At 36.5% G+C, this 15,862-nt stretch overlaps 1 protein-coding gene across 1 annotated transcript; it reads left to right on the forward strand.

Moving 5' to 3' along the window:
- The first annotated feature begins 14,746 nt into the window (after positions 1-14,746).
- LOC133869212 (secreted RxLR effector protein 161-like) lies at positions 14,747-15,607 on the forward strand. The gene is made up of 4 exons (XM_062306171.1): positions 14,747-14,796; positions 14,884-15,019; positions 15,119-15,236; positions 15,291-15,607. Exons 1-4 carry the CDS (start codon positions 14,747-14,749, stop codon positions 15,605-15,607), a joined length of 621 nt encoding a protein of 206 aa, XP_062162155.1.
- The last annotated feature ends 255 nt before the right edge of the window (positions 15,608-15,862 follow it).

A 15,862-nucleotide genomic window follows, 5' to 3' on the forward strand; every position in this document is an offset into this window, starting at 1 on the left:
TTGGTGGGAGAGCTTCAACTCGATTAGGATTCTGAGTACCAACATCACCAACACATTCAACATTCTCAGTATTAATGGGAAGCATAGTGCTATCTAAAAGACTAGGAATAGGACTAGGTGAAGCCGAAGCACCAGCAATAGAACCAATATTCTTAGCACCACTATTTGCATTACCAGCCATGAATCTACAATTAGTTTTTTTTTTTTTTTTTGATTTTTTTTTTTTTTTTTTTTAAAAAAAAATTCATCAACAATTTATAAAATATTGAACTTTATATATATATAAAATATTCATAACAAATACATATACAATATTACAATCCATATAATTTGCATATAACTCAACTAACAAATTATATATACAATTAAATTTAGGATTCACATAATTCAAACAGATTCAACATGTTAAAGATTCACATAAGGATTCATAACAAAAATTGATGCAAAAATACACTCAACACATTGTTTAACAGACCTAAACATGATGGAAAAAATCAACGTTATCGATTATCCATTGAATATATTTCTGAAAACTACAGACAATAACATTTGAAAATCACATTCATATTTTAGTTGTGAATGAGAAACTTTGGATGAATCTTAATCTAAAATTAAAACTTAAGATACTGTTGTTGCTATTACTGGGGAAATTAGAAGCTTACTTTTCAAGAAAAGAAAACAATTCTCTACTATTGCCATTTGTCCTGCATTCATTTCCCAAGCTAGGTTGATTAATGGTTACTGCAACCTGCCAACCTGACTTTTGCCATCCTCTGTTAGCTATTGTTCTGTGAATCCTAAATTGGTTCTTTAGCTTATGCTGGGGCTCTTCTTATACAATTTACGATGATAGAGGGGGAGTTAAACTCTAAAAGTTAAAATCATTGCATAAGACCAGTCACCAAAAGAAATACTCTAAATTCCTTGAATGTAAATATAATAGCAGATTAGCAGCTGAGAGAGCACATAGCAGAGAAAACACCCACAAACAGAAAATTCTGGGTTTATCATAAACATACTCCTTCAGCAATTTACGATGATAAAGGGGGGTTAAACTCTAAAAGTTGTGGAGTAATTACTGAGCGTGTTAATTCTCTCTATTGGCCTATTGGGTGTTAATAAACATACTCCTTTTTCACCCACATCATCTCGATGGCTATAATTTTGGTTATGGATGGACCCAGTACTTAAAATCCTTTGATAACCATGGTTTTCACACTAAAACAATCTAGTTGATGAACTTATTGCTAATTTGCTATTGAAGACAGTTTGAACCTTAATTGAAACAAAATATACACGGATTAAATAAAAAAGCACATCAAGAATTCAAGATCAGATTCTGTTACCCATTGAACTTGAGCCTCTGAGACTGAAAGATCGAGGTTGAATTGGCGCGAAATCAACTGAAAATATAAAAGAATTATTTTCAGAAATTCAAAATCATCAATAATCCTTCAGCTTGCTTTAGTATTTCTCCAAATATACAACAAGCATCTAAATATCACAAACAACGTTTTTGAGAGAGAGAGAGAGAGATTGAAGTACCTATATTACCAACGATCGGCAGTGGAAGTTGAAGAGTGAATATTTCTTTAGCGTAGAGGAGTCGATGCACAATTTGTGTGGAAGATGAGTGATGGGCATGGCCGACGGTCCCAGTTTTAAAGAGTGAAGAAGTTGAAGAACCCATTTGATTTCAAACCCTAAATTATATGGCTAGAATTGGAAAGAATCAGTGATTCACCCTAAATCATGGGATGCGCCACTCTGAAGACCGTCTGATGTGATGAGGGTTTCTTCTTAGAGGTCAGAATTGGAAAGAATCACGCTTGACGCAAAGGACGCAGCTGGACGCTTTAGGGAGTTAGGGTATTTTTGGGGGAAATCTCAAAATCATACGGTAAGAGTGAAGAGGGACGCGGGGCGGGGCGGGTCTGCGGGTGGGCAAAATATTAATACCGCAACCCACCCCAAAAATAATGAATTCCATGAATCAGGATCCGTGATTTTAGAAAGTGTGGCTTATATCCGTTTCTCGTGGGGCGGGTCGGTGCGGACCGGGTTGGTTTTGCGAGTACGGACTGATTTTACCCACCCCTACCGAGAAGGCATCCATAAAATTTAGGAGCTCATGCCCCGAGGTGGAGTTTATTAGGACATCCATCCGGGGGAAAGGGAAACTATCTTTTGGGCATGCCCTGTTGAGGTCGGTGAAATTCACGCACATTCTCCATTTCCCGCTTGACTTTCACCAAGACAACATTGGCCAGCCATTGAGGGTAGTCCACCTCTCGGATAAAATCGGCTTTCAATAGTCTTTCCACTTCTTAGTGTATGGCTTGGTTTCTTTCTGGAGCAAAGTTTCTTCTTTTTTGCTTGAGGGGTCGGTAGTTTAGGTCGACATTTAGCCTGTGCGAAATTACAGAAGGATCAATTCCTTGCATATCGTCATGACACCAAGCAAACACGTTAGTATTACTTCGAAGGAAAGCTACCAAGGATTCTTTGATCTCCGGAGATAACAGAGATCCGACCCTAACTCTTCTCTCTTTACCCCTTACTTCAAATTCTTCCGTCTCCTCGGTTGGTTCTCTCGACTGTAATTGCTATTGCTCGCCTTTCTCCCTGCAATTACCCCGTGAAGGGGCTCCTTTCATCGTTATGTTGTAGCACTGGGGTGCCACGCCCTGTTCTCCCCTTACTTCCCCAACCCCTCTCTCGGTCAGGAATTTGATCTTCAAATGTGAAGTGGAAGTGATCGCCTTCAGATCGTTGGGGGCTATTCTTCCAAGGATCGCATTGTAGGCCGAGGGTCAAACGATCAACAAAAACTTAACCATGATAGTTTTTGTGGTTGGATAATCCCCGGTAGTTACAAGGAGTTCAATAGACTCGACCAGCTCGACTTGCTCCCCGGCAAACCCCACCAAAGGGTAGGTAGCCGGGATCACCTTTTCCGGGTTAATCTCTATGTTTTGAAAGGCCGACCAATATTGGATATCAGCCAAGCTTCCGTTATCGACGAACATTTGGTGGATTCGGTGGTTAGCTACCTGCAGCGTGACCACGATTGTGTCGGTATGAGGAAGTGAGACTCTCGCATAGTCTTCATCTGAAAACCCCACCACCATGGACTCCCTCCGGTGGGATTTGCGGGGTCTTTCGATGGTCATAATCTCCTGATGCTTCTGGTACAGAGCGTAGGCCTTCCTATCCTCGCTCGTTTCTCCTCCTCTGCCAAAGCCTCCGAATATGGTTCGGATGTCGGTGATGACCGATTCATTCCGTGGGTCATGACCTCATGCCCTTTTGATTTTGCTTCTGCTTCTGTTTTGTCGAGGTTCCTCCCGACTGGGTTCCTCCCTTCTTCTGTCTCGACGATCTTCTTGGTGCTTCTGAGGGGAGCGGTCTCTGTGTCTCGGCTCTTGGTCATGATGCCCCCAAGACTCTTGATTCTGCAGAGGCTGGCCCTGGTTGTCTTCTATGAAACAGAGTAGTTTTCCGTTTTTGATGAACTTCTCGATCAGGATTCTGAGATTTCTGCACTCCTCGGTGACATGGCCTCAAGCATCATGAAACGCGCAGAATTTGTTTCTATTTTCTTCTTTCACATATTTATTGTGAAGGGGATAAGGCTTCTCGTACTGCGGGTCCCTCTTGATTTCCATCAATACTTCGTTATTGGGAGAGTTCAAAGGAGTCCACTCATCTATAGAAAATTGGTAATACTTCGTAGGCTCCGTTGCTTTTTTCGTCTCGGTCCGTTTTTCCTCCTTTCGGGTTTTTTCTTTCTTCCCGGGATTGCTTGACACGTGTCACATAAACTACATGGCTAAAATATTCTCTCTTTTTTTTTTTTAATTTTTTTCAAGAAATAATTTTTTTAAAAAAATATTTTTAAAATTTAAAATTTTAGCAATGTGCTTTATGACCACGTCGCCATTTGCATGTTTTGAGGGGAAGGGTCCCGCGCCTCTTGTTTGTTTTAAATTTGTCTTTGATTTCAAATTTTTAATTTTTTTTTTTCATTTCTTTTTAAAAGCCAGATCTGTTGCCTTTTTTTGGCGACAGATCTGGCTTCTTAAATTTTTTTTAGAAATCTCTCTATCTCTCGTCTCTCCTCATTTTCTTCTTTTTTTCTTATTTTTTTCAACTCTCTTGTCTCTCGCCATTTTCTTCTTTTTTCCAACTCTTTTGTCTCTCCCCATTTTTCATCAAAAAAATTTCTCACTTTGTATTTTTTTTTCTCAACAGACGATGACTCACCCCCACCTAAAAGCACGACTCGATAGCCAACACCCGGAGAAGCTCGTTTTCGTCGTTGGTGATGGAGAAGAGGCCAGTGGTTTATAGGTCCTTTTGATGGTGATTTTTGGTCTTTTTGTTACTTTTTTTTGGTCCTTTTTGTTAGTCGCCGGAGTAGTTGGTTTGTTTTGGTGTTTTTTGCTCATTCTCGGCCAAATAGGTATTTTTGGAGTGGGTATTTTCGTTGATCGGTGGCATGGGTATTCTCGCCGGATCTCGACGACGTTGTCGACGACGAGTTGGACGAAGATCTGGCGCGGATCTCATCGGATACACCGGCCCTTTCTCCAGATCTCGCCGGATACACCGGCCCTTTCTCCGAATATCGTATACAATATTAGAAAGAAAAAAAAATTGAAGAAGAAAAGAACAGATCGATATCTGTTCTTTCCTTCTTCTATTTTTTTTTTAAAAAAAAAATACTGATTTTGGCGACGTGGGTTAGGAATAGGTGGCTAAAAATATATAATTTTCCACTTTTTTTTTTTTAAAAAAAATAAAAATAAAAATAAAAATACATTTAGCCACTTGAGGATGGTACGTGGCTAAAAGTCACGTGGCTAAATAGTCACATATATAAAAGGCCACGTTGCTAAATGTACATTTAGCAACAACCGGATTAACCACGTGGAACCTACGTAGCTAATTGCACGTGGCTAGCAGTTAGCCACGTGGATGACCCTTATGCACGTGGCTAACTGCATGTGATTAAAAAACAAGTTTTTTGTAGTGGAGGCTGAAATTATTTAGGAAAAAAAATAAGAGGAAGGTCCTTAGCTCGGACAAAAATTCCTATAATTTTACCTAGTTTTTAAAAGTGTTATGTGTTCTTTATATATGTGAGTACCACATTTTTTTTTTTAGTAATGATATTTAAAAAGCATGTGAGACATGCTAAGGTACACATGATATTTTTAGATATTGGATTGGAAGAAGTTTCGAAGATATTTATGTCTTTTGAGCTTTGTCTCAATTAATCCACTAAGATGTGCAATCCCCTATCTCACACATACATGCATCGAGCACTACGAATTGATATCAAGTGATGGGCCTATTTTAGTTTTTTGGCATCTATTAGGCCCAATTTTAAATGACTCTGAAAATTTTTTGGGCCTAATTTAGTATTTTTTAAGCCCTAGTGTTTTAGATGAAATCTATAGTTTGATTTGATTCAAAAAAAAAAAAAAAAAACAACAACAACAACAACAAAATATGACAGGTGTGACACTTGGATGCATAAAATATCATTTTGTGTAAAAAAAAAGCCACACTGTTAGGGTTGCCTTTAGAATGGGTGAAAAAATCAAATTGGACTAAAATATTTCTAAAATACCCTCACTTTGACCTTAAAAAAGAAAAAATCATTCGAAAAGCTAATTACCTTACGAAATCGTCTTAGATGTTCATGGCCCCACCATTAAAAATAGACTTATTCTTAAAAATATAAAAAAAAGGAAAGTCAAGTGATTCCTGAAAGGAAGGAGAGTAGCTAGTTACTTGACAATATCGAAGGAGCATGAGAACCAATGAAATTCAAATCATTCCTTAAATAGGGATATCTGGTTGGGTAGCCATCTCTTTGGCGGTTGATTTCCGTAGAAGAAAATGAAATGGGTGGTTGCCGCTTGGGTAGCCATCTCTTTGGGTTTGATTTCCTTAGAGATTTCGACAATTTCGGGCATATTTGTTATGATTATATTTTGTCATTGGGTTTGTTACATGTAGAACTTCATTGTGAGGAATCATGGTCGTGCAATAGGGGTGATTGGGTGAGTTGTCCAGGGTCTTTTAGAAACACATCCAGACACTCATTGAACATTTTGGATCAAACGTCGAACGTTTCGCATACCACTCGAACGTTTAACGTCCTATTCAATCATTCGAGATCCAACTCGAACGTTTGTTATCGAGCATTCGATGTCCCACACAAACGTTTGATATCCCAATTAAACATTCATCATCGAGCATTCAAACATTCAACCTTCACCGAAAATATGAAAAGTTCAAAAACTGTACCTGTAAATACTTGTAACAATCATCATACTAAATTATACCAATTAAACCATACTTAACCAAATTAAATGTTGCGGATGCGGTTATTTATTTTATCTCTAAAATTGTAACGGTGAAACAAAATGGCTTAGATTGTTTGTGTGAAATAAAACGTGATGATCGATCCTCACATACTTTCAAAAGCTAGCAATTAGCCATTCGTTAAATTTTTTCTGTCTTTGGATATGAGGGATTAGGGAGACTGATAACTTTGGGAGGTTTTTTTTGTGATCCCATAATATAGGATATAGAGACACTACACAACCCAGAAGCTTAATCCTATGGGTTTAGACCCAACTGTGCTATATTAACTACTCATGTTGCTTACGTCTTTTCAATGTCCAACTCAATTCATTTACACTGGTAGGTGTATAGTCAACGTGAGGTTTTTATTTTATTATTTTTATGGCCAAAGTTTTTTGAGTTTCACACCTACTAATTCCACACCCATGCGTAATTTCTCGACTCACATCCAGAGATGAATCACTTTGACCACACGAGTTTCGTGTACGAAGCTGAAATTATTTGAGAAAAAATAAGAGGAATGTGCTGAGGTTGGACAAAAGTTCCTCTAATTTAACCTAGTTTTTAAAAGTGTTACGTGTTCTTTATGTATGTGAGTACCACATTTTTTATTTTTTTTTTATTAATGATATTTAAAAAGCAAGTGAGACATGCTAAGGTGCAGATGATATTTTTAGATACTGGATTGGAGGAAGTTTGGAAGAAATTTCTGTCCGTTGAGCTTTGTCTTAATTAATCCGCTAGGACATGCAATCCCCTATCTCACATTTTGCACGCATCCGGCACTATGAATTGATATGCGAAATAGCTATTTCATTAAGTAAATGAATAACTATTGTTAAGAACATGGCCGAGTTAAGGGAATAGATGTAAGTGATACATTTTTATTATATTTGAATATTAATTAAATAATATTTATTTTAATTTATGTAGTATATTTTTTTATTTAAAAGTTATTTTTCTCTCTTTTTGGGATGAAAATTTACTAATTATTAAATCTTTATAATCATTTTTTTTTCTTCTTTCAAACTTGCGTAAGGAAAGAAAGATTTCACCTATATAAAATCAAGGGATAAATGAAAAATCAATCATTGTGATTGGCATAAATCACAAACTGCTCCCTCTCCATTTGAAGTGAACTAAGAGGTCCATTGGGTATGGCAAAAAAACAATTTAGCTCATGAAATAAAATTCCATTTAAAACATTTGACTGATTCCGTTAAGTGCTACATCAGTGCCAATAATATGATGACTCGTGTCGATCTTAATAAATATAGAATTTAGTGCCTATTGAGGCTTTCAAAATTCATAATCATGTGAAGAAGTCCCAGTCGAACGCTTTGCATCACACTCGAACTTTTGACATCCCATTCAAACATTCGTCATATCATGCATTCGATGTCTCACTCGAATGTTGTTTGTCCTTCACAGAAAATCAATTTCAAAAACTCTACATGTATTTACTTGTAACAATCATCATACTCAATTATACCCATTAAAGCATACTTAACGCAAATTAAATGTTGGGGAATTACATTAGGGTTGTACATGTGCATGCAGATCCAGTTATCACTTTTAGGTAACTGTATCAGAATCATGCGATTACTAACCGCTATCCACACGGCTATTGCGGTTATTAACTGCTATCGGCATATCAGGTAATGGTCATATTTTAGTGTTTTGGCCGCTATTAGGCCTAATTTTAAAAGATTCATAAAATTTATTAGGCCTAATTTAGATTTTCAAAGCCCTAGTGTTTTCGATGAATTCTATATGTTTATTCTATATGCCAACTTAAAAATAATTTTTTAAAAAAATCCTAAACTAAACCCTATATATATACCAAAGGTTCAACACGACGACTTTTTTGTCAATTTGTTTTATATATATATGAGTTAAATACACTTAAGCCACCAGAACTTCGTTTTTTTTTTAAATTATTTTTTTAAAAAAAAAAAAAAACTTAGGTATGATACTTGGATACCTAAAATACCGTTTTGTGACTAAAAGCCATTCTGTTAGGGTTGGGCGTTAGAAAGAATGGAAAAACCAAATTTGACCAAAATATTTTTAAAATACCCTTACTATGACCTTTAAAAAAAAAAAAATCATTCGAAAAGCAGACCTCAAAAAATTGACCTAGGGATTCATGACTCCACCTTTAAAATATAATTATAATTATTATTTTTTTTAAAAAAAAAAAAAAGGGAAAAAAGGAAAGTCAAGTGATTCCTGAAATGAAGGAGAGTAGATAGTTAGTTGACAATGTCGAAGGAGCATGAGAGCCAATGAAATTCAAATCATTCCTCAAATAGGGATATCTGGTTTCCATTTAAAGGGTCATCATCATGAAATGAGAAAATTAGATAGAAAATTGAATAATAAGATGGATTACATAATGCGTAAAAATTTGGTTTTGGTAGGGCTTGTGGTAATTATAGTAGTTGCTGTTGCTTTTCCTACACATGGGAAAGAAGAAGTTTCCTTCAACCAGAAGCTTGATCTCAACGTAAAACAAGAGGAATCGGATGTGTATCATGGGTTGCGAAGCGGTGGTGGTTCCGGTCCTCCGCCTCCTCAACACAACGGTAGGATTACGCCAACAGGGGCCCCTCCTGTGTCTCCACATAACTCTTGAGAACCCTCTCTCAATAAACTCTCAGTCAACAAATTTCCTCAAATTAATTGTAATAATTAATAATAAAACTATTGCAACATGTTTGTTGTGAGACAAACATAGAAGAAGCTAGATGTTTTTATGTAATTTTATTTTTGCTATACATCAATTGTATGATGTACTTTGTACTTGTGTACACCATTTTTTATAGTAATCTAGTCGCTAATTAATTAAGCTTTGTTTCTATTGTTTCTATACTTGTTATATATATTTCATAAAGCAAATTTTCCATACAAATTAATAATCTGACTAATTTGCAAGAAGTGTTTATATTCCAAATGAGCTTTTATGTTTATGGTGCATGAGTGAAAAATTCTCTAGAAATTTTTGTTGGGGAAAAATAAACGCTGAAAATTGCCTCTAGTTAAAAAAAAAAAAAAAAAATCGTGTGTGAAATGCTAAGACACACATGATATATTTAGAGATTGGGTTGGAGGAAGTTTGAAAGCAATTTCTGTCCTTTGAGCTTTGTCTCAATTAATCCACTAGCATCTGCAATCCCCTATCTCACACACACATGCATCGAGCACCATGAATTGGTATGTGAAATGACTATTCCATTAAAAAAAAATGAATGACTATTGTTAAGAACATGGCCGACTTAAGGCAAAAAATGTAAGTAATACATTTGTATTGTACTTAAATATTAATTAAATAATATTTATTTTAATTTATGTACGTAGTATATTTTAAAAGTTATTTTTCTCTCTTTTCGCGATAAAAACTTACAAATTTTTAAGACTTTTTTTTTCCAACTTGCACAAGGAAAGAAGAATTTCGCCAATATAAAACAAAAGGATAAATGCAAAATAAATCCTTGTGGTTGGCCAAAATCACAAACCGCTCCCTCTCGTATCGAAGTGAACTCAAAGGTCGATGGGTTATTCCAAAAACACAATTTAGTCAATGAAGTAAAATTCCGTTAAAACATTTGACGGATTCCGTTAAGTGTCACGTCAACAATAATAAGATGACGACACATATCACTCTACATAAGAAATTGGCATCCCTTTGGGTCCTACTTGCTTAGAGATTTCGACAATATCAGGGATATTTATGTTATTATTACATTTCTTCATTGGGTTTGTTACATGCATGCAGAACTTCATTGTGAGGAATCATGGTCGTGCAATAGGGTTGAGTTATCCAAGGTCTTTTAGAAAAACTTTCAAACACTCATTGAACATTTTGGATCCAACAGTCGAACGTTTTGCATACCACTCGAATGTTTGACGTCCCATTCAATCCTTCGAGATCCAACTCGAGCATTCGTTATCGAGCATTCGATATCCCACTCGAACGTCTGATATCCCATTCAAACATTCGTCATCGAGCATTCGATGTCTCACTTGAACGTGTAGCCTTCACCGAAAATTTGAAAAGTTAAAAAACTGTACATGTAAATACTTGTACCAATCACCATAGTCAATTATACCAATTAAACCATACTTAACCAAATTAAATGTTGAGGATGCGATTATTTATTTTATCTCTAAAATTGTGACGGCAAAACAAAATGGCTTGGATTGTTTGTGTAAAATAAAATGTGACAATCGATCCTCACACACTTTCAAAAGCTAGCAAATTAACCATTCGTTAACTTCTTTCTGTCTTTGGATACGAGGTATTAGGGAGACTGATACCTTTGGGAGGTCCTTTTGTGATCCCATAACATAGGATATAGAGACTGTAACGACCCAAGGAAAAGCACTAGCTACATCTGCACTATCACCCCAAAAGGTCTAGTCAATTTGGAGTTTTCCCTAGAATCACTTATAAAGCCCAGTTTTACCTAGTAACTAGGCAATGTGGGACTTAGCACTCATCTATTTCTTATAAATCACTCACTCTATGTGAGTTATTTATCTCTTGCCAATATGGGATCGGGGTGTTACAAACTCCCTCCCTTAAACTCTTGACGTCCCCGTCAAGATCACGTCATGCAGTGCTCCAGTACCACATGACCTGGCGTTACTAAGTGGCGCTTATACCATTTGTAACGACCCAAGGAAAAGCGCTAACCAGATCTGCGCTATCACCCCAAAAGGACTAGTCAATTTGGAGCTTTTCCTAGAATCACTTATAAAGCTCAGTTTCAGCTAGTAACTAGGCAATGTGAGACTTAACACTCATCTATCTCTTATAAATCACTCACTCTATGTGAGTTATTTATCTCTTCCCAATATGGGATCAGGGTGTTACAGAGACACTACACAATCCAGAAGCTTAAGCCTACCGGTTTAGTCCCAACTGTGCTATAGTTGTTGTATTTACTCTTGTTGGGTCGACTAGCATAGTCCCTTTTTTTTTTTGGGTCCATACTGGGCTAGACCAATTATGTAAGCACTTAAGGAAGCCATGTACTCTCACCCTATAAATAAATGGAGTTGGCCCATTAGACATCATTAGGTCATCTGAAAATTAGGGTTGGGAGATTAGATTCCTCCACACACACTACAAACAGGACGACGACTTGAGATGGAAAACTCATCGTCAAACAATGAAGGTACACTTATATCTTGTTCCTTCACATGCTATAAAGTAAGACAGATTAATATGGATTATTTCTAACAAATGGTATCAAAGCCAATCTGTTTTTCTTTGTGACTGTGTTGAGTTGCTTTTATTCTTCACCTTTATGTGATAAATTTTTTTTAAGGAAGTTCTATGCCAGTGTAGTATTGAGCGTTTCCGTTTATTTTTTTTAAAAAAATTGAAATGACATGTATGAACATTCACACTGCAATATTGAACGTATTAAATTTGCTTTCAGCTGTGTTTTTTCTTGGTCATTGAGGATATTTTTTTTCTTTAACAATGTGTGCCAGGCCCAGCAATGAAAAGTTTTTTTCTTTCTTGTTTTTCATTTCAAATTTGACTTGAAATCAAACTTTGTATTATGGGATATGTGTATGGCATAGACTTGTTTATCCTTTATATACTTATTTATTTTATTTTTGTTTTGTTTGCAAAACTCATAAATCCCTTAATGCAATGAACCAATATTGTACATCAAAAGATGATTTTGATTGGTTATGTACCTGCCTATCGTGGGACTAATCATGACAAATAATTGGGTTTTCTATTTTTATTGAAATTTTAGTGCAATATGAATAATGCTCTTGTGCATAAGACCAATGGTTTGGATTGATTATGTACTCACCTATCGTGGGACTAATCATGATAAATTGGAGTGACTATTTTGTGAACTGAAATTTTACTGAGGTCCATACGGATAATTGATTTGCCCTATCAATAAATCATTATTTTGGTAGAATGCTTAGGACGGTAAAGAAATTATTAAATACTCTGCACTTGATGACTAAGTCTTATCCTCTCGATAGCGGGTCATCTTAAGTCGTTGTATTTAATTATTTTGCTTTACCATGTGTATGAGTTCATTGTGTGTCGAACTCTAGCATAAAATTTTGAGATAAATAATTTGCGTAAGAGTCCATTGTGCATGTGACTCTAGCATGAAAAAATATGATGACTATATGAGTTCATGTTTTTTTTTTACATGCATAATAAAGTCTTGTTGTGATGTTCTCAGCTTTGGGAAATCAAGAGCTATCTCTCCCATTATTTGCCATCAAAACTCTAACAAGAAATAAACTAGTGCAAGTGTGTTTTGAGTCTAATATGGTTGATGTGCCCTCTGACACTTGGTGGTTGGACACTGGTGCAAATATTCATGTTACAAATTCCTTGCACAAATTACAAAACACTAGAAAGTCGAGTAATGGGGAGTTGAAGGTGAACATGGAAAACGGTGTAAAGGTTGAAGTTGAATACATTGGCACCGCAAAGCTTGTTTTGGCCTCTGGGCATTTTTTGGATCTGAAAGGTACTGCTTTTGTACCTTCTATTAGGAGAAACCTTATCTCTATTTCTGTTTTGGACAAGTGTGGATACAATTTTGAGATTGGAAATGGAATGGATATCATTTATCATAATTCTGTTGTGGTTGGTTCTGGCACATTGTGTGGTGGTTTATACAGGATAGACTTGATGCCTTCTTTATCTCATTTCTCTTCTAGTGCTCCTTCTGTGAATGCTGTAGTTGGTTCCAAGCGTAGTATGGACATTGAGATTTCCTCTATGTTGTGGCACAGACGTTTGGGACATATTTCTAGGCCAAGAATGAAAAGGTTGATTAAAGATGGTATTCTTGTTAACTTAGATTTTTCTGATTTTGATATGTGTGATTGTGTTAAAGGGAAGCTTACTTCTAAAACTAGAAGACAAAAGGATGGAAGAAGTGAGAATGTCCTAGAACGGATACATACTGATATATGTGGACCCATTACTCCTGATGCTTTGGGAAATTATAGGTACTTCATCACTTTTATTGATGATTATTCACGTTATGGTCACATTGAGCTTATTCGTGAAAAGTCGGAATCTTTAGATGTTTTAAAAGTTTTTAAGGCTACTGTTGAACTTTAAAGAAATAAGAATGTTAAAGCTGTAAGATCATATAGAGGTGGTGAGTATTATGGGAGATATGATGAAACTGGGCAAAATGCAGGGCCTTTTGCAAGATTTCTTCAAGCGTGTGGGATTGAGGCATAATATACAATGCCTGGAACTCCTGAGGAAAATGGGGTTGCAGAACGAAGAAATCGTACTTTGATGGAGATGGTGAGATGTATGCTTAGTCATTCTTCCTTACTTGAATTCCTATGGGGAGAGGCCTTAAAAACTGTAACTTACATTTTAAATCAAGTACCTAGTAAGTTAGTTCCTAAAACTCCTAATGAGTTGTGGTCAGGAAAGATGCCTAGTTTGCGCCATTTTCATGTTTGGGGTTGTAGGGCGGAAGTGAGAATTCATAATCCACAGTTGAAGAAACTCAATCCTAAGACCATTTCTGGATACTTTGTCGGTTACTGTGTTGGCTCAAGGGGTTCTAGATTTTACTGCCCATCTCATGTGACTAGAATCATTGAGTCAGATCGTGCCATTTGTTTTGAAAATGATTTTCAGAGTGGGTGTTCCATACCTCGTGAGATCTCTTTTAGGGAGGAGTGTGTTGTTATCCCAGTCCCTCTTATTTCACCTCTATTGTCTGCACCTCTTCCTATAGAACAATCTGCTGTTGTTGCTCAAGAACATGTTACTGCCACTGAACCCATTGTGGATGAGGGGACATCTGACAACGTTTGTTTGATGAGATTGCGAAGGACACGTAGGCCAGCGGTTTCTGATGACTATGTGGTCTATTTGCAGGAGCATGAGTTTAGTGTTGGAATGTCCGTTGATCCAACTACTTTCCAGGAGGTCACTGATGGTCCACAGTCTTCGCATCGAATAGAGGCTATGCGTGATGAGATGGCATTCATGTGTCAAAATGATGTTTAAGATTTGGTTGTATTACCAAATGGTTGCAAACCAATTGGCTGAAAATGGGTGTTCAAGACCAAAAATGATTCTAAAGGCTTGGTAGAAAGGTATAAGGCTAGACTTGTGGCTAAGGGTTTTAAGCAAAAGGAGGCCATTGACTATAAAGACACTTTTTCACCTATTTCTACCAAGGATTCTTTTTGGATAATCATGGCACTAGTAGCTCATTACGACTTGAAACTACATCAAATGGATGTCAAAACAGCTTTTCTCAATGGGGATCTATCCGAAGATGTGTATATAGAGCAACCAGATGGGTTTTAGGTGAATGGTGAATAACATATGGCGTGTAAGCTTAAAAGGTCCATTTATGGGCTTAAACAAGCTTCAAGGTAGTGGTACTTGAAATTTGATGAAATTATCACCTCTTGGGGTTTAAGGGAAAATGTTGTTGGTTAATGTATATATCTAAAGGTCAGTGGGAGCAGATATAATTTTCTTGTGCTCTATGTGGATGATATATTGCTTGCAGCAAATGATAATGGGCTCATGTTTGAAACTAAGGATATGTTGTCTTTCCATTTTGATATGAAAGACCTTGGTGAGGCCTCTTATGTATTAGATATACAGATTCTTCGTGACAAAACTAATGGTGTTCTTGAATTGTCTCAGAAAACCTATATTTACTGAGTTTTGAGTAGGTTTCATATGCAGTCATGCTTTCCTGGGAAGGCACCAATTGTGAAAGGTGATGTATTTTTAAAGTCTCAATGTCCTTATAATGATAATGAAAGAACTCAGATGCAAGCAGTTCCATATGCATCAGTTGAGGGCAACTTAATGTATGCTCAAGTATGTACATGACCTAACATTGCTTATGTTGTAGGTGTACTTGGGAGATACTTGAGTGATCTAGGTTTAAGTCACTGGACAGCTGCAAAGAAAGTATTGAGATATTTGAAGGGCACTAAAGATTTTATCCTGACATATCGACGATCCAATATTCTTGATGTAGTTGGATATTCCGATGCAGACTTTGCAAGTTGTTCAGATGATAGGAGATCCACTTCTAGATATATTTTTATGATGGCAGAAGGAGCTGTTTCATGGAAAAGTGTTAAACAAACGCTTACAACTTCCTCAACTATGGAGGCAGAGTATATAGCTTATTACCAAGCTACATGTCAGGCTATATGGCTGTGAAATTTTATCTCAGGGCTGGTTATTATGGATACCATTGAGAAGCCGCTGACGATATTTTGTGATAATTCTGCAACTGTTTCTTTCTCTCGAATCACTGGAAGCTCTTCGCGACCCAAACATATTGATATAAAATATTTGTTTGTTAGAGAGAAAGTAGCTGAGTCTCACATATGTGTTGTGCATACTCCCACAGAACATATGCTAGCGGATCTGCTAACTAAGGGGTTGTCTCTTAGAGTGTTTCAGGAGCATGTG

Source organism: Alnus glutinosa, chromosome 5, assembly GCF_958979055.1.
Source record: "Alnus glutinosa chromosome 5, dhAlnGlut1.1, whole genome shotgun sequence".
NCBI lineage: Eukaryota > Viridiplantae > Streptophyta > Magnoliopsida > Fagales > Betulaceae > Alnus > Alnus glutinosa.

Bases quoted from the DNA above. Each gene is read 5' to 3' on its own strand.
- LOC133869212 (XM_062306171.1), top strand. From the start codon at position 14,747: ATGGCGTGTAAGCTTAAAAGGTCCATTTATGGGCTTAAACAAGCTTCA. The intron at 14,797-14,883 runs GTAGTGGTACTT...TCTAAAGGTCAG, and splicing joins GGGCTTAAACAAGCTTCAAG to TGGGAGCAGATATAATTTTC. The intron at 15,237-15,290 runs GCAACTTAATGT...CTTATGTTGTAG, and splicing joins TCCATATGCATCAGTTGAGG to GTGTACTTGGGAGATACTTG.